The 18,530-nt window shown below is 38.2% G+C and overlaps 1 protein-coding gene across 2 annotated transcripts in view; it reads right to left on the bottom strand.

Annotated features, from left to right (window-relative positions):
• Positions 1-13,930, bottom strand: part of LOC127644406 (proline-serine-threonine phosphatase-interacting protein 1-like) — a 30,602-nt gene extending 16,672 nt beyond the window's left edge. The window contains exons 1-7 of one of the 2 annotated variants that reach the window (XM_052127664.1): positions 13,848-13,930; positions 8,269-8,369; positions 8,128-8,202; positions 7,841-7,875; positions 7,632-7,738; positions 7,022-7,084; positions 5,097-5,201 (exon numbers count right to left, since the gene is read on the bottom strand). In XM_052127664.1, the coding sequence (XP_051983624.1) occupies positions 5,097-5,201; positions 7,022-7,084; positions 7,632-7,738; positions 7,841-7,875; positions 8,128-8,202; positions 8,269-8,303 (420 nt within the window). In that variant the 5' untranslated portion in view covers positions 8,304-8,369; positions 13,848-13,930. Of the gene's footprint in view, positions 1-5,096; positions 5,202-7,021; positions 7,085-7,631; positions 7,739-7,840; positions 7,876-8,127; positions 8,203-8,268; positions 8,370-11,792; positions 11,971-13,847 lie in introns of those variants that run through there. The other variant, XM_052127596.1, reaches the window with a different exon arrangement.
• Positions 13,931-18,530: the final 4,600 nt, after the last annotated feature.

Here is an 18,530-nt window from a genome sequence, read left to right as displayed (position 1 = left end):
AGGAGCCCGGAGTGGGACGAAAATCTAAACTATAGAATCTAATGAATGTGTGCGGAAAGGACCAACCTGCCGCATCACAAACTTGCTGCAGAGGGACACCTCTAGCCAAGGCTTTAGAGGAGGTGAGCCCTCTGATACTTACTGGCGAAGCTTGACCGCACGCCTCGTAGGCCAGGGCAGTAGCGTCCCTCACCCCATGCAACATAGTCTACTTGGAGGTGGCCGTCCCCCAGTTGCGGCTCCCATGGCAAATGAATAGTTGTCCTGACTTATGCCACTGGCTAGTGCGGTGGACATAAGTCTAAAGGGCACAGACTTGACACAGTCTGTGAAGTCTTTGCTGCTCCGGCGTTGCAAACTGCGGGGAGCAGAAGGCTTAGAGAGTGACCTGATGTAGGGTCGAGAAAGGCACCTTAGGCAGGTAGTCAGGATGAGGAGGCAGAATTGCTTTGGACATTCCTGGGGCAACCTCTAAACAGGCTGGCAAAACAGACAGAGCCTGTAGGTCCCCAATTCTCTTTAGAGAGGTAATCACCATAAGAAAAAACATCTTGAGAGTCAGAAGTCTGTCAGATGCTGAAACTAGAGGTTCAAAGGGGTCTAAACCAGACCCTCAAGGACTATTGCCAAGTCCTATGAAGAGGTCATGGTCCTAGCAGGGGATGCCTCTCAAAGGGCACCCCGTCCATCAAGGCGTGGCAAGCCGAAATGGCAGCCACATAGACCCTGAGAGTGGCGGAGCATGTGCCTGCTGACAGTCCAGAACTGATGCAAACTGGCAGTTAACTGGATCTGCATTATGAACTTTTAGTAGAGGGAAACGCATACAGGCACATTCTGGGCCATGTATGTGCCACCACGCCCAGTCCTGGGTGGCTGGGTGACTCAGGGAGAAGTAGAGGAGACATTGCGCTTATTCATATAGGCGAAGAGGTCCTCTTCTGCCCTGTAAAATCTCACCCAGATTTTTTTCCAAGTGGAGGGAGCCCTAGCACTTAAAATGGTCTCGATAACCTCAGGAGAAAGCCCTGTGTACCTCAGTTGGTACCCTGCAGGGGCCAAGCGTGAAAGGTTCCACAGTTCGGGCCGGGGATGAATATTGTCCCCTGTGCCTGAGAAAGAAGGTCCTTCCTGTTCGGAATCGCCCAAGGCGAGCCGTCAAGGAGAGATAATAACCTGAGAACCATACCCTGTTCGGCCAGCTCGGCACTATCAGTAAGAGGCAAGACCCTTGTTGGCAAACTCTGGCCAAGACTCCCGGGAGCAGAGAAACTGGGGAAAAACGCATACAGACGCAATGAGGGCCATGTATGCACCATCGCGTCCAGACCCAGGGGGGCTGGGTGACTCAGGAAGAAGTAGAGGAGACATTGCGCTGTTCATAGAGGCGAAGAGGTCCTCTTCTGCCCTGTAAAATCTCACCCAGATTTGTTCCACTACCTTGGGGTGGAGTTTCCACTCCCCCTTCGGTACTTTCTGTCTGGACAGTAAATCTGCTCCCACATTCGGGCATCCAGGGATATAAACTCTTAACAACTGTCTGTTGTTAGCCGCTTTATTATTGTGCCTGGCACGTACAGAGTTTCAGCGTCCCCCTCGTAAACCGAAGAGGCACCGAGGCGTGAGAGAGCGAGGGAAAGGGACGAACCCGTCTCTCACTCCTCAACCAGATCCATGAGAGAGCCCCATGAATAAAGTGTGGGCGCTGACTCCCGGAAGCATGCGAGGCGAGCGCGACGCATTTTGCCCGAAAGCAGATTACAATGCTCGCACCCGCCCCGCTCCATCGCGAGAGCAGCATACTCTTCCCCCAAACAAACAAAGCAAAACTGATGCATGTGCCTCTCGGCCATAGAGCGTAAACAAAGGAACACTCATCGTTTGCTCCGACTTTCAGTCATTCTCTTTTTTTTTTTTTTAAGAAAGAAGAGAAAGGAGAAAAGGTTCACTGCGCACTGCCTAACCAATTCTAACTCCGAACAGAGGGAAGTTTGACAGGCTTGTGAGACACACACACACACAGAATGGTTTTGAAGAAAATAGATCTGACGACACGCTGGTGATGCATCTATTTATAGCCTGGCCACAGGTGCATCCAATGATCTCACCAGCCGAGGCTATAAATTCTGTTCAAAAATGTTCATTGACGTGTTACATACATAGTCACAGCTGGTCACAATGTTGGATTGTTCCCAAAGCACTTTTCTCAGCACAACATCCTAGTGAAGCTTTTTGTAAAGGGAACAATGTTTTGATTTAGGTTTAGTACACTGTATACATTTTAATGCCCCTAAAAGGCAAAAAGCAGTAACATTTTTTGTCAATTTTAAGTTATTACCATAATCGGGTCTCTATCTCAAGTCAAGTCAAGTATTTTTTATATGTATAGAGCCTCTCACAACACATCATTTAAAAGCAGCTTTACAGAAAATCATGCATTAACAGAAAATGAAACTGTAATATCTATAATGCCTTAGAGTCATCTACATGTCTTGTAAAAGTCTGTGTTGGCTCAATATATGCTCATATTCAGTAAAAAAATTATAATGCAGTGTAAATGCTTTAGTGTTTGTATATCATATTTTTTTTTGTAGGGCAGTATAGTAAATAATTGGTATGTTTAATGTTAATTTTTATTCTGTTGTTGGTCTTCTTTTGCTGTAAAACGTATTTGTGCATTTGAGTTTATAGAAAACTACACAAATGAGTGGTATCTGCATAAATTTTTTGTCAGAATCATAAACTATGAGTACAGAAAGTCCGCAACTTCACCGTTTCTGTCGTTTCATCTAACCTTACATTACACCACAATTAAGATTGAAACATTTCAGCAACTTGAAATGGCTTTCTCTAGAAACTCGTCAGTCAATCTTTGTGGATGAAGAATATACAATGCTTGAAATTGCCAATAAACTGAAAATTTCATACAAACATGTACACTACAGTCTTCAAAGACAAAGCACAACTGGCTCTAACAAGGACAGAAAGAGATGTGGAAGGCCAGATGTACAACTAAACAAGAGGATAAGTACATCAGAGTCTCTAGTTTGAGAAATAGATGCCTCACATGTCCTCAGCTGACAGCTTCATTGAATTCTACCCGCTCAACACCAGTTTCATGTACAACAGTAAAGAGGAGACTCAGGGGTGCAGCCTTATGGGAAGAATTGCAAAGAAAAAAACACTTTTGAAACAGAAAAACAAAAAGAAAAAGGTTAGATTGGGCACAGAAACAGACATTGGACAACAGATAATTGGAAAAGAGTGTTATGGATATTATCCCCATTGAGCTTTTGAGGGATCAGCTTGACTGTAAGGTGCATGAGAAGTGCCCGACAAGACAGCCACATCTATGGCAAGTGCTACAGGAAGTGTGGGGTGAAATGTCACCTGAGTATCTGGACAAACTGACAGCTAGAATAACAAGAATCTGCATAGCTGTCATTGCTGAATATGGAAGATTTTTTTATGAGAACTCTTTGAAGTAGTTTAAGCATTTAAAAAAAATAATCTAATTGTAATTGTATTTTTTCCACGTTATTAATGAGAACTGTCAACAATGTGATGAGGAACATACTATAATTGCGCTGGCATGTTCAAATGAAAGCAAAACAAATTAAGCTTGTGAATAGCATTCTCTTGAAAATAAACAAAGCTGCACTTCCAGTTGTATCACGTCAGTTCTTGCGTGAACATGTCAATGCACTTACATCCCATGCGAGGCAGCGTGAACTGATTCCCCTCTGTGATGTGCATTGGAGAGGGACCAGAAGAAAAACAATTATAGTGAAAAGGTTTTCTGTTTCTCACCCAAAGTGATCACTTAGATTGCTTTAGAAGACTACTTTAACCATGGATTATTTTTATAATAATTGTATGTGCTTTTTAGAACTTTAAAGTGCTGATCACCAACCACTTGAATTGCATGGACCTAAAGAGCTGAGATTTTCTTCTAAAAATCATTGTTTGTGTTCTGCTGAAGAAAGAAAGTCAGGCAAATCTGGGATAGCATAAGGGTGAATGTGGCAGCGTGGTCAAGCACCCGTCGGGGAGAGGAAGCGGTAAGGGCGCTTGCACCTGAGCTAAATCATGTCTAACACCTGTCTCTAATTCCAGTGAGCATGGGGAGAGCAGCATAAAAGCAGCCACAGAACCTCCATAGGGGGAGATAGTGACAAGGGAACCCTGTGTTCCTGAGAAAGACTTAGTTGAAAGTGCTGTACATAAAAGTGTTATAAATATTAAAAACCCTGTTATCTGTGGAGTTATCGCAACCCTGTTTCCTGTGTTTTCCCTCTCTCGAAGCGAGAGCGTTCCACAGTGAATAAATGATCCGAGAATTTTCACTTTTGGGTGAACTATACCTTTAACATATTTAGCTTTATTAGATGAGTGCAGTTATGAACAGTTAGGCAGAAATCCAAACTAAACTTTTTTAATTAAGTTTCTTAGTCAAGCGCCTGCTTTTTTTGTGAGGGTAATCGTGTAATCTTGAGACAGCCTCTGTAACATATTGTGTATTATTATAGTAATTCTAACTGATTGATAATTACATTCTGTAATCAATGCATCAATGTTTCAGCATAATATTGATGCATTTTCACACCCCTAAATATAATCATTTAGGGCAAAAAAAAAAAAACTAATTTAATTTGGGTGTGTAAGCTTTCATTTTGGGTAGCGTTTGAGGGACACCTCATGCAAAAGAGCAGGGGCTCATGCCCCTAGAGCCACCCTCTCTGCACATGCATGGGTTTCACATTTCCTTCTAGAGTAAGAAATATTTATTTGACGTTGACTTTTTCAAGTTTGCATTAGAACGGCTGGTCAGTCAAAAATGAAACTTTGAATAAGTAAAGATTATTTTTTTGTTTCAAGTTGTACACCACTACAGTTTATTATTGTTACTGTTAATGATTAATCGATTTTCATTCATTAATGTTAACGATTGTCGATTAGGACATTTCTCTAAATTTCCAACCCTAATTTGGATATTTATTTTAGTGCTTATTTAGTATTTTGATATATACGGTACATATGTAATACATTGATGTTATAGTACATGTTAAGAGGCTTTAAAGTTTAGGCTCTCACACCTTTTCTGATTGCCTGTGGGGGAAGATGGTCACATTTGTCGTCTTCAACACTGCTTGCTCAGCTTCATCAGCCTCCTTACATCTCTGCTCATATAACCTTTTTGACTGAAGAACACAAAGAGTATTAACAGAGTAAAACTGACAGTGAGTGAAACAGAAAAATGAGCGATTAGGGGGAAAGGATAGCAGAGTTTATTACATAAAGTATCTCATGATCTTTGGAGTTTCTGTGGTTGTAAAGCACAGGAAGTTCAGGTCTATTTATATAATTAACATGCACATCTAACAACCAACCAAACTTTGTCTGTTTCTTTTTTCTCTCTATCTCTCACACTTTCTATATCTTTACACGCTTCTTATTGTACAACTTATTCTAACTTTGTAGTCTAAATAAATGTTTGAGTAAGATTCTGTCTTTAAACCCCACAAGCCCACACAACAACCCCTACATTCATCTTAAACATGTGCACTGAAAAAAGTGACATCCTGCATTTGTTACCTTAATGGAAAAGTTAATCTAAAAACGCTATAAACTGCAATTATATGGAAATCAGCAATCATAACATTCTTTAAAATAAATCCTATTGTGTTACACAGAAGACTGATTTACAGGTTTGGAATGACATGAGGGTAATTAATTAGTTATTATAAACAGAATTGTAACTTTTGGATGAACCATCCTTTCAAGGAGCTCTTTATACTTGATCTACCACTTAAAGATGAGTTTTGTTGGTGTAAACTAATGTAGTCAGGATGATCCAGGGAGTTGCAGAATTGTGAGAGAGCCCACTCCCTTGGATGAAAAGAAACCCCACACATGGATGGTCTCAGGATGCTTCACTTTTGGCACTACACAGGACTCATGTAGCGTTCACCTTTTCTTCTCTGGACTATCAATTTTCTAGATGACATAAACAGTCGGAAGGGGGCTTCATATTTGCACCAGTCTTCTGCTATCCAATCCTTGTACTTCCTGCAGAATTTCAGTCTTTCCTTGATGTTTTTCTTGGAGAGAAGTGGCTTCTTTGCTGCCCTTCTTGACACCAGGCCATTGTCCAAAAGTCTTTGCCTCACTGTGCGTGCAGATGCACTCACACCAACCTGCTGCCAATATTGAGGAAGCTCTGCACTGGTGGTGACACCATTCCATAGCTGACTCCTCAGGAGGAGACAATCCTGGCATTTTCTGGACAATCTGGGACGTCCTGAAGCCTTCTTCACTGCAGTTGAACCTCTCGCCTTGAAGTTCTTGATGATCCGGTAAATGGTTCTTTCAGGTGCAATATTCTTTGCAGTAATTTCCTTGAACATGAGGCCATTTTGTGCAAAGCGATGATGGCAGCATGTCTTTCTTTAGAGGTAACCATTGCTAACAAGAACACAATGAACGGAAACGCTTCTTCCCTCCTTTTATAGCAATCAATCTGCTATTATAATCCTAATCTGATATGATTAGTGAACTGATGTTAGCTGGTCATTTTGTGCCAGGGCCAAAAAACTGTGAAATTTGGGTTTTTGTGATAGTTCATTTTTTTGGCCAATGAAGCTTTTTGCAATAATTTAAAATGCATCTGATCACTTCACAATAATCTAGAAACAATGTGAATCAACACCACAACAACTGAAGCAGAAAACTTTGTGAAACACAAAATTGATGTCACTGCCAATACTTTTGGCCATGGCTGTATGATCATATTCAAGTGCATTCTTCAAATACAGTCACTGTGGGACTTGGCTTCTGTTTCTGCTTTTAGTTTCTATCCCTCTTCCTCTTTTGGCTGAAACTTACTTTAGGTGGACCCTGAGAATGATGTGTCATATAGGCCCTAAAAAACTAAAACCAGCTATATCTGAAAGTAAATTCATATGGACTTGGACTAGGGAATTATTTATATATATATATATATTTTACCTCCTTTACTTACCTCAACTGTCTTCTTGTGTAACAACATTTTAGGTTTCTGAAGTTTTTCAATAATCTCTTCAAGCTAATTGGGGAGGAAGAAAAAAGTTGTCATGTTCATCATTTAAAATTTTCACCCAAAAATAAAAATTCTGTCATTGTTTGCTGTTTGCTCATCCTGTGTGACTTTCCTCAGTGGAACACAGAGGTGAATGTTAGCCTCAGTCACTATTTCATTGCATCTTTTTTGATCCAAGTGAATTGTCTTGAGGCTAATTGAGGCTTGTGATTGAGGCTAACATTCTGCCTCATATCTTCCTTTGTGTTCCACTGAAGAAAATAATATAGGATTGGAACAAAATGAGGGTGAGTGAATTATGACAAAATTGACATTTTTGGGTAAACTATCCCTTTAATAATTGTATTCAAGATCATTCATTGACATCCACAACTTACAAAATACAACAATTACTTTTAACTGTTTATGTTTGTGCCCTTTTGCAATTTGTGCCCTGGACAAATGCCAGTTTCCTTCCACTTGCACACTGATCATATTAATAACCACAACCACTGCCATGGAAACCGAAGTGCTCTAATGTCCTGGATCATTTGATTTGACAAATGTTTTCAACCTTTTTTTTCTGTTCCCTCTGGTGTTCTCGAAATGCTTCTATTTTTTTAACTTCCTCCCTTATCCTTTCAGATAGTTGGATATGCAGGTTTCCTGTCTTCTCAATCTCTAGAAAACAATGCAACTCATGTTGAGGACACTAGTATTCAAGCTTCTTTTGTATCAATGTGAGGTAGAAGGATTAAAAGAAAAAATTATAATTTCACACACCTGCTTTCATCTTGTCAAACGATGCCTTTAATGTTCTGAGTGTAAAAAAAAAGATAACATAATGACACATATACATATGAAGCTATAAAATGAGTAATGGGATATTCAAATGTAGATATTTTTCTTTTTTGAAGCAGTTTTTACACTTAATGGGAGTAGTTCTGCATGATGGTTATGGGTAAGTAGCATCCACTGAACTAACATCTTTCATAAATTTAGAGTTGTTTGGAGCGAGTGTGTTTTCTTAAGATCTATATATTCATGATATGTTCACAAAACCAACTTACCCAATCTCAGTTTGACCCTCAGCCTTTCGAGCAATCGTCACAAGCTCTCTGCCGTGCTTCTCCTCCGCCATTGCCCTGTGGGTGAAAGGACAAGTCACACACATTCATGGAGACACATAGATATAGAGGACTGTTCCATACCTCATTTTTAATAGGTCTTCTACATCTTTGCACATGTGTCTGCCATCCTGTAACCTCTGCAATATGGCCTCATAACCTGACTGGTCGGTAAAGTGAACACCCTTAAAAGACAGCACACATTTCAATACACGCATGAGTGTAGATTCTCTAAGAGAACAGGGAGGGGATTTATTTTCTAAAATAGTTTGAGTTCCCTTACAACAGCTTTGCGTTCCCTTACAAAAAGTTTTGCAATCCATTGTATTAGTTTGCGTTCTTTCACATTATGTTTTGCGTCCCCTCGCAATACATTTACAGTTCCATCATATAGATACTGTGGTAAAAATAAATGTTGTGGTTACTATGGTTTTAGGTTACTACAAACACCAAAGTTCAACCATGGTTACTGTAGTTCATTAAGTAAAAAAAAAGTGTAAAAAAGGGATGGATTATAAAGGTATTGCAATGAAGCCCAAAATAATTACAGGGGAACACAAAACTAGTGTGAGGGAATGTCATATTTTTGTGAGGGAACACAAAACTTATTGTGAACGAATGCAAACTGTTGCAAGGAACACAAAACTACTGCCTGAGTAACAATAGTTTGATTTGAAATCAAACTATTGCAAGAAAATGCAACCTTATGAGAGGGAATGTAACACTTAATAAGGGCCGACCTGTGGGGCCGTGGCCTAGGCGACATAGGCGGTTCTCTATGGCGCAAAATGTCGTACAGTCGCTGCACAACAGTTTTTTGGTTTTTTCTCTCGGAAGTGCGCCCTCTTGTGACGACTGTGCGCCCCTCTACACATATATTGAGCAATAACACTATGCGATTATATTTTAATTGGATTCATGTCATATATGGACAAAATGAGTGAAAAAAGAACCAGATTATCAGGTACACACAGCAGGAAGAATAGGAGCAGGAAAAAAGAGCAATATAAAGGTAACGACTGTTCATGCCAGCCAAAGTTCTACTTTGAAATAGCTTATTTACAGGGTTGGGAGTAACGGAATACATGTAACAGGATTATGTATTTAAAATACAAAATATAAGTAGGCCTAACTGTATTCCACTTTGTTCCATTAGGATACAATTGCATTCAAAATGTATTTAATTGTCATTTGTTTAATTTAATATTTAGTTCTTTCAGATGAAAACATTTATAGGCCTACATGTAAATGATGCGATCCAAAGTGCATTTGAACAGCGGTGAAACACTTTCTTATGATGTGTTACATTCATACTAGCAGACAGAGAAGAACGTTTGAAGTAAGTTTGGAGCAGAAGAAATAGAAATAAACCTTGTATAAATTGTCAGCTTTATGCTAAACTAAAATGCTATTTCTAGCCATTTTACATGCAAGTGTTACGAGACACAATCATATTTATTTATCAAGAAAATTCACGTCAGATCATAATTTCTTCTTGTCTTGTAAAACCTTTAATATTGGGGCAAAACTCATTTTCTTGATAATAACAGTTGTATTGTTTTCCTGTAAAAATATCTTATACATTTTTTAAATCTTGTTTTAGAAACAACACTGCATAAGATATTTTGGTTTTTCAGAGAATGTATTTTTAACATGTGTATTTTGTCTTACTGTACTGGCAGAGTTTTTATAGTCAAAACAAGTGAAAAAATCTACCAGTGCCGAAGAAGTAATCCAAAGTATTTAGAATACGTTACTGACCTTGAGTAATCTAATGAATTATGTAACAAATTACATTTTACAGCATGTATTCTGTAATCTGTAGTGGACATTTCAAAAGTAACCCTCCCAACCCTGATTATTTAGAACCTCTTAACTGGCATGGACACTGTGGGCCATTTTTGCTTGTTTTATTTAAGTTTATTGCAAGTTAAGTGTAGTGTATTTTCTTTAAAATAGCTTCTACAATGTTATTTTAATTTCAGTTATATTGCTGCTTGCTTTCACTTCACCAAAGTGTCCTTAGTGTCTTCTTTTCAAAGAGACCATGATTAGGACTGTAGTCTAAAGCATTCATGCTAAGCACCCTCAATTGCAGACCTGCTGCCCCCCGTCGATTTATCATGTACGTTTTTTATTAGATCTTTCATTTATCTGGCTTTGGGACCTACCGCGCAACCACAAGCTTTTAATATGCTCAGGGTTGCCAGATAATAGATGCAACACCCCAATCATAAATTTGCAATCTGGCATGCATACGAGTGTGTACGCATGCATTCTCCTCTTCAAAAAATAATAATAATACGAATCTTATTGCTCAATAGAGCAATACTCTGCAAAAGAAAAGTGTGATGCAGCCACTCCGTGTCCATTAGTGAGGCTGAGTGTGCTGTTTAGTGCCAAGTCTGCGAGCAAACCTTTTCAGAGATTAAATTGATTAAAATCACATGGAGGGGACACGCAAGGAAAACCAGTGAAAGAGGAAAATGCTTGTTCTTTGTGTTATTTGTAAAATATCCCTCACACCTGTATGTGTATGTTACTCGGGCAGTAATCATTTATCAGTGTCATGCAGTCTGTTTTATTCAGTTGTGTGCTGCATGGGATGCCAAACAAACCATCACTTCATGACCCATGAGCATGCAAACAGGTTGAAAATGTTCTGAGAATAAAACAACTTCATCCACTTTGCGACAAACATTAAAATAAGCTTTTAAAATCTATCATTTTCAGAATATTTTATTTTACTATTAAACCAGACTCCTGATGTAGAGTGTTAAATTGAATATTAAATTACCACTGTATTGAAGTATGGTAAAATAAACTATTAATAATTGTACTCAGCCTTTATTATGTATGTCCTAATCTGCATGAGCAGCATTTTGCTGTCATTTTCAGTGACAGATCATGAGAGAGAGAAAAAAAAACAGACAATAAACCTTAACCCTTTGTACATGAATCCCTATTATTTACGTTGTTTTAGTAGCATTTAAACATTATTTAATCTATTTAAAAATGTGTAATTGCGATACATCTCACTTCATACAGAGCACCCCACTATTTTCAGAAGCACCCTCAGTGATTTTGCGCAACAGAGCATGCATGGGCCGGCCTGACATCATGCAAAGCACCGCAAAACTTATTGCGATTGAATGAAATGAATCTAGTTGATTGCCGTTTCTATATTTAACTTGGGTAAATGTTACTGCTATCAAACCTCCGAGACATTAAGGAGAAACACCCATTGGCTTTGTTCAAGAGCAAGTACTAGAATGAAAATTTCAATAATCATATCAACTCGAAAACAAAAAAATAAAACCAATTAGGGAACAAATCATCACACAAATATCGCATGTAAGTCCTTATGATACGTAGGCTAAGTATACACATTTCGAGTTTTACCAAATGGTGGTTAAATCAAAACTGGCCCAAACAAATGTTACTGGCATTGTCGCTCCGCTTCTCATGAAGGCGCGTGTCTGATGGGCGAAGTGCGTCCAGTCACAGTGTGTTTATGCGTAAACAAAACGAGTTCACTTACAGTGGGCAATGGATTTACAAAATAAATGAAATATAGATTCATAACGGTTTCATAAACAAGAACTTACCCAAAACGCATCGCAGAAGTGTAAAGCCATCTTGGTCCCAAAACCGGTTAATGTTTTCTTTCTCAAGGGTCTTGTCGTTACAGACCTACCAAAACGCGCTAAAGGAGATTAGCCTCGTAAGAAAAAACAGACATTAAGTTAGCCGTCAAAGTAGGTGACACAGAAAGACACGCTTAGAGGTGAGTCAACAATGACTTTGAATTGAGGAAGAAAGTCAGCAGCTATTTTCAGTTTTGGTCAGCTTTGATCTCAGACGTCATTTTTGCTCTTTGTAAGAGAGAGAACAAAAACAAAGGTTGACGTGAAAGATTAAACGTTCCGTTACGCAATTTGTACCTATTTAAATTATTATTAGGCTATTATTTATTATCGTTATTGTTATTATTATTATTATTAAATACTAATTTAGAAATTTTAAAAAGGGCCTGATAAGTCAGGTTTACGGGATGTATTTTAGTAACACCTTTACATATTTTACCTCTGAAGATAAAATGTTACACTTAAAGCGCACCATTCTGTAATCCCACTAACGTGTCTAACCAATGTACACTGCACTTCTTCTCTGTCCAGTGTCTGTGTAATGTACACGTTGGCCAAGAGAGGGAGACATAAAACTGCTCAGACGTCGCGAGCGAACGGCTCTTTTATGTTCTTTATGATGCGCGATTGATAAAGGATAGTCAAAAGGATAGTCAATTCGTCCGAGCACAAGCAGGGCGGTAGAAATAATTCACTCGCTGTAAAGTTATGTAAACACACATGCTGCACATGTACACACACAAACGGACATACCCATGCATGATGCAACACACAAGCAAACCTGTGTATTCACACCCAAAATAAACCACAAGCATTCAAATACACAATGGTTTTACTATCAAAACTGTTTGCCAATGTGTTTTCAGATATTTTTACAGTTCATGAGTATACTTTTTCTGTCTTTCACACCAACACGAACGCAGGTAAAGAAGCATAATGTACACATGCGTGCCACACACATCTAAGGTTGTAGATAGTGAGGACACACACACACACACACACACACACACACACACACACACACACACCTGAAGATACTACTATAGCATATTTGAGATAAGAAAATTAAGTTCCATTTTTAGAAATGCATTGGATCTCTTTAGCCAAGTTGCTGTCTTTGTCTATTGTGTTCATTCAATATTGAAGTACTAAAAGAGCTATTAGTGTCACGTTTGTATTTTTCACAGGTTTGATTGGTTTTAGAAAGTAACTTAAAATTAAAGTAATTAGTAATCTGATTACTTTCCCCATGAATTAAGCATTAAAGTAATAAGATTACAATTTCAGAGAAGTAATCAGTATTGGATTACTTTTTGAAAGTAATACAACACTGCTCCGAAGAGCATTCCAAAGATGGCCGACAGTGGACTGACTTGCTAGAAATACTTTGGCTGTACTACTGTAAAGTATTTCACATTCCTCTTGTCAATAAGAGCTGCACAACACAGAGAAATTGGTCAACCAAATGTAACTGGATAAGCATATCAGTTTGGGATCAGTTCAGTAGCATATGTTAATGGATAATCTGTTCACCATCTTTTCAAAGAGGAGGGCCCTGTGTGTGCAAAGGTGAGGTTGTTGATGACACTTTAGTTCAAATAGTGAGTTATGAGTGTTGGACTCAATCAGCCTTTTGAAATCTGTTAATAAATCGTCAGATCTCAGAGTTCTAGAGCAATAATGTGCTAACTAAAATTGGGTCATAGTATAAAAATGGAAAATTAATCATCAGATAACAGTAGTGGAGGAAGTACAAACAGTGGAAAATTTTTTGTCCCTGCTTCTCTTTCAATCTGTCAGGCATCTGACCAAAGACTCATCATTTAATCATCCCCAACACATAATCATTGTTGTAGAAGTACAGTGCAAAAGATGTTGTTAAGACTTTTAAGCATGTTTGTCTGCTTTTGGCTGTGAGTGTAAGTGTGTAAGATGGGGTGACCAGATTCCTACTTGTGGAAAACGGGACAATGCAGATGCCCCCTCCCAGCAAAAATGAAATTGACGCATCCTTACCTAGGCACAGATCAATGCGAAGTAGAGGGTTCATCCGCATCTGTAACTGTTGTCACCTTGTACTTTTCACTGGCAGCAATTTGTCTCAGTGTGCGGTTGTCTTTCAAGAGTTTATCGTAAAATGCAAAGCAGTCCAGTCCAAAATGAAGACGTACGAAAAGCATTGCCTTCATGACTTTTACACGAGATTTATCTGGTGTCCATGCTGCGTTCATTAATGCGAACACACGCTCCACAGATGCAGATGTCCCAGGCAGGCATAAAACAAACTCCACGGCCTTGGCTAAGACTCCAAAGTTAATGGTCTTGCTCTCCAGTTCACGATAAACGTCTGTCCATCAGACACGGCCGTCTTGTTCATGATCCTCTCAGTGATGTGACGAGTGACGATGTTTTTCGTGCAGGCCCACTCACCAAAGAGTGTGGTTTCCTCATCAAACTGAGAGCAGGGATTCTGGAACAGAAGTGTTCGAGGCTGCTCTGAATGTCTTTCCACTCTGGGATGTCTCTCAGTAGGGCCTATTCAAGTTTTTTTGTGTTCTCCAATGAGCGGCTCCAATTTTGGAGGTAATCCACCGATGCTGAATAAAAGTTTCTCAAAAGAAATCATCCACTCACATGTCACCAGCTTCAAACAGGGCATCCAACTGCTTTTTATTGTCAGAAGGTATGAATGATTCCTGCAAGATTTTTCTCAGGTCATGAATTTGCAAAGCACTTCTGTGACTGATATGTGGTCTTGTTCTCCTGTGCATGGTTTAAAGTGGCTGTTTGCTTAAGTGTGAAGCCAATCCAAAATTTAGCGCAAGAATCACTGAAATAGTCTCTTAGAGACTTTGGCTATTTTTTTTTTTGAGAAAGAGAGTATGTACTCAGACCATTGAAATGTGTAGTATTCTTTCAAGAGCTGGACCAAGAGAGAGGAAGCATGTGTTGCCATGCTGCAGTAATTTCTGATAGTCCAGCTGCACAAAAGCACAAAAGCAAGTTCAATGCCTCCATGGGCGAAGGAAAAGCGAACTCCACAAATCTCACATCACTTTACTAGACTCTGTCTGTAACTCCTTTTTTAGACATTTTAACTCTTTTTGAAGATTCTCATTAAATGTACATGCATGCTTCCTTGACATTTTTCCAGCCCCAATTTCATCTGTGTTCTCTTTCAAACTGACTCTTCAGTCAGTTCACTAACTGGACATCTGTTGATTGGGGATTGTGATTGGATAGTTTAATTAATTAATGTACTTCAAATACCGATATTTTAGGAGAGGGGAAATATAAGACAAAACACAATTGTTTCAGAATAAGTCGGGACACTAGAAAAAGTGTTGAAATACAGGACTCTCCTGGGAAAAATGGGAGGTTCATATGTTTATGCTTGGCTTGTGAGTGTATGTTGTAGTGTGCACCTGTTTGCAGTAGAGATACAGTTCATTCGTTCAACCTGTTCACTGGCTGACAGATTAGCATTCTGATTCTTTGCGCCACTGCTATTGACTTAAACCAGCTGGACGATTTTAGATTTAGGGATGGGGGGACTTCAACACAGGGAGGGTATTAGAGAGCCTAAACTATATTTACAACTACACCACCAATGCAAACAGATCAAAATTTCACAATTATCATTAGCACTATTTGTACAAATACAAATGCACACACATACAGTAACTGTAACACTCAACACTCAAGTAGTTATACCATTTTACACATCTTGTGAGGTATACAGAACTGCTTTGTAGAGCTATGTGGTGGTGTACATAATTATTGATCGATGTGATGAACAGTGTGGTGGTGGTTTGTGTGTGTGCGTGTATTGATTGTTCTGTTATGCAGTATGATGCTGAGTGTGCCATTGTTGACTGCTTGCGGTTGCCAAAGCAGGCAAGAGGATTGTGGTTATGCTGCAGACAGACTGACGTAGTTTCAGTGTGTGTGAGTGTGTGTCCTCTTGTCCCGCTTGTTTGAAAAGAAGAAGTGCCAAGGATTTATCTATTTATTTATTTTTGTTGCAAACAAATATATACATGCAGCGTTGAAATGGAGAGTGCTCTAACTACTAAATGCTAAACAAACTAAGATCTCTTTTTGCATAGTACAAATCACAAAGAGCACAACTGAAATACTCATCATATGGCTCAATGATTATACACTATTTTTGTTTGTTTGGATCTATTAAGTTTTTCAAAAATACATTTAAAGGAATGTTCTGGGTTCAATGCAGTTAAGATTAATTGATAGAATTTATAGCATAATGCTGATTACTTCAAATGTTTTATTTCATCTCGTACCTCCTTTTCTTTAAAAAACAAAAAAGCAAAAGTCAAGGTTACAGTGAGGCACTTAAAATGGAATTGAATTAGGACAATTAAAGTGAATGTGACCTATTTTTAGAGGGTTTAAACTACGGCTGTCAATCGATTAAATTTTTTTATCAAATTAATTACATGGTGTCCCGATTAATTAATCGCTATTAATCACATATACAAATATTTGCTGAGAAAGCCCATCATATAACAATAACTCAATATATAAAGATTATACATATTTATATCAATATATAATTATACATAGTTATCTTTAAATATATATATATATATATATATATATATATATATATATATATATATATATATATATATATATATAAAATACTAAATATTCAGATAATTTAAATGCTTTACATTCCTGTAGCAGAAGAGTTAATCATTGATAAGACGATCCAAAAATGCAGCTTTAGAATTCAATGTATTATTTACTACCATATTATTGATCATAAGTCAATCATTGGCATACAGTTCACAGATATCCATTACACAAGTGAATTTGTCAATCAGTTGGAGATTTATTATGAGGGCTTGTTTAATGACCCGTAAATCTACACCTGCGACAGACGTCTCGGGTGTGTTGCGTCATAAACATAAAATGTTTAGGTCACTGTTTCAAGTTAAATATAGTTTAATACTCAATCTTTAAACACTCCTTCGAGTGTTTTGAACGCCAGCACGTAACGCATGTTTGTGTTGTTCTGCCTACTGAAGTGTTTTCTTTACTGTATAAACTGCGCGATGCTCATACAGCTGAAATATCACTTACTGCCCTCTGGAGTAAACAGGTGGTACTACAAGCTTGCATTTCTGATGGTCCATGGGAATACGATTAATTGCGTAAATTTTTTTAACGCGTTATTTTTTGTCAAATTAATCGCACTGAATTAACGTGTTAAATCGACAGCCCTAGCTTAAACACAAATGTGAAGCTTATCATTTTAAAAAAGCAGTTGCATTAAATCTTCTGTTAAAACTTTGAGCTGTAAAGTTGTTTAAATTGTAATATTTATGTTATGGCAGGGAAGTCAGGAGAAGGCAGACGGGAGGTGTGGATCCAAATGCAGCTTTATTTATAAAATAATAATAATAATAATAATAAACACAGGAACAAATGAAAAGGTCCACGATGGGAAAAGAAACAAAACACGGAAGAACATTGAAGGGCAACACAGGTTGGGAAAACATACATCAAAGACCGACAGGGGAATGGAGAAACAAACAGGGTTTAAATACACAGACACACTAATGACTAAACGACATACAGGTGAGAACAATGAAGTGCATGGGCAGTGATGAAGGCAGGGAACTATGGGAAATGTAGTGCATGACAATAGACAAGTGAAACATGGGGCAGACAACAAGGAAAACGTGACATGGAACGTGATCAGTGAAACAGAAAACATGGGACAGACATCAAGGGATCGTGACAATTTACAGTCATTTTAGGGTTTGTTGACATTATGTCATCATGGCAACAAAGTTGTAAAATTGGCAATAACTTTACACAGAAAAGGTTAGTGAGTGATTTTATCACACTAAAATATGTATACGTGTTTACTCTCATCCTCTCTCTCCTTTATGTCTTGTGTCTATACTTTTGAAACAGTGAGCATTTTAATGTTCAAAAATTGGCCTCCATTCACTTCCATTGTTAGTGTTTCAGTGTAACCCAGATTTTAGCTTTTTTAAAGAAAAGGAGGAATAAGTCGAAATAAATATTTGTGGTAATCAACATTATGCTCATTGAGCTTAACTTGTATTGAACCCTGAACATTCCTTTAAAATGCAATTCACAAAAACACCTCTGCAATTGAAAAAATCAGAGTTCAAACAGAAACAGAGCACATGTAAATGAATAGGAGAAATTGGAACACCCAATATGGCAGATGTAGAAAAGGAAGTCCCATCTTACAGGTAAAAGAGCCAATCACATTTTAGATACAGACATCACCGATCAGCTAACTTGAGAACATGCATGTGCATTAGCTGGACCAGCCTGAACATTTTATTTTAAATTTTTTATACTATTGTAGTCTGATTTTACTGCTGATTTGAAATTAATTCTTTGATATTTGAAATATGTTCAATGATCGTAATCTTGACGTTTTGGATATTTCAATCTTTCCCGATTCAAGCAGATAGGTGCTGTACTTTTCCATACACTTATCCATAGAAATTAGCTGCCCTGAAGCTTTCCAAAGATGGCCGACGAGTAGACTGACTTGCCTTGAAAGGGCTAGTCTCAAAAGCTAAAATTCTTAAATTATTTCTTATTATAGTTCCTTTTGTGAGTTGGGTGCTAAAACTACACAGACAGCATATGGAAACAAATGTTGATATCAGCAGGGGTAATTCA

This window comes from Xyrauchen texanus, chromosome 1, assembly GCF_025860055.1.
Source record: "Xyrauchen texanus isolate HMW12.3.18 chromosome 1, RBS_HiC_50CHRs, whole genome shotgun sequence".
In the NCBI taxonomy this organism is placed as follows: Eukaryota; Metazoa; Chordata; class Actinopteri; order Cypriniformes; family Catostomidae; genus Xyrauchen; species Xyrauchen texanus.
Note: the sequence above shows the minus strand (reverse complement) of the source record. Positions and strands in the feature narration are given on the sequence as shown.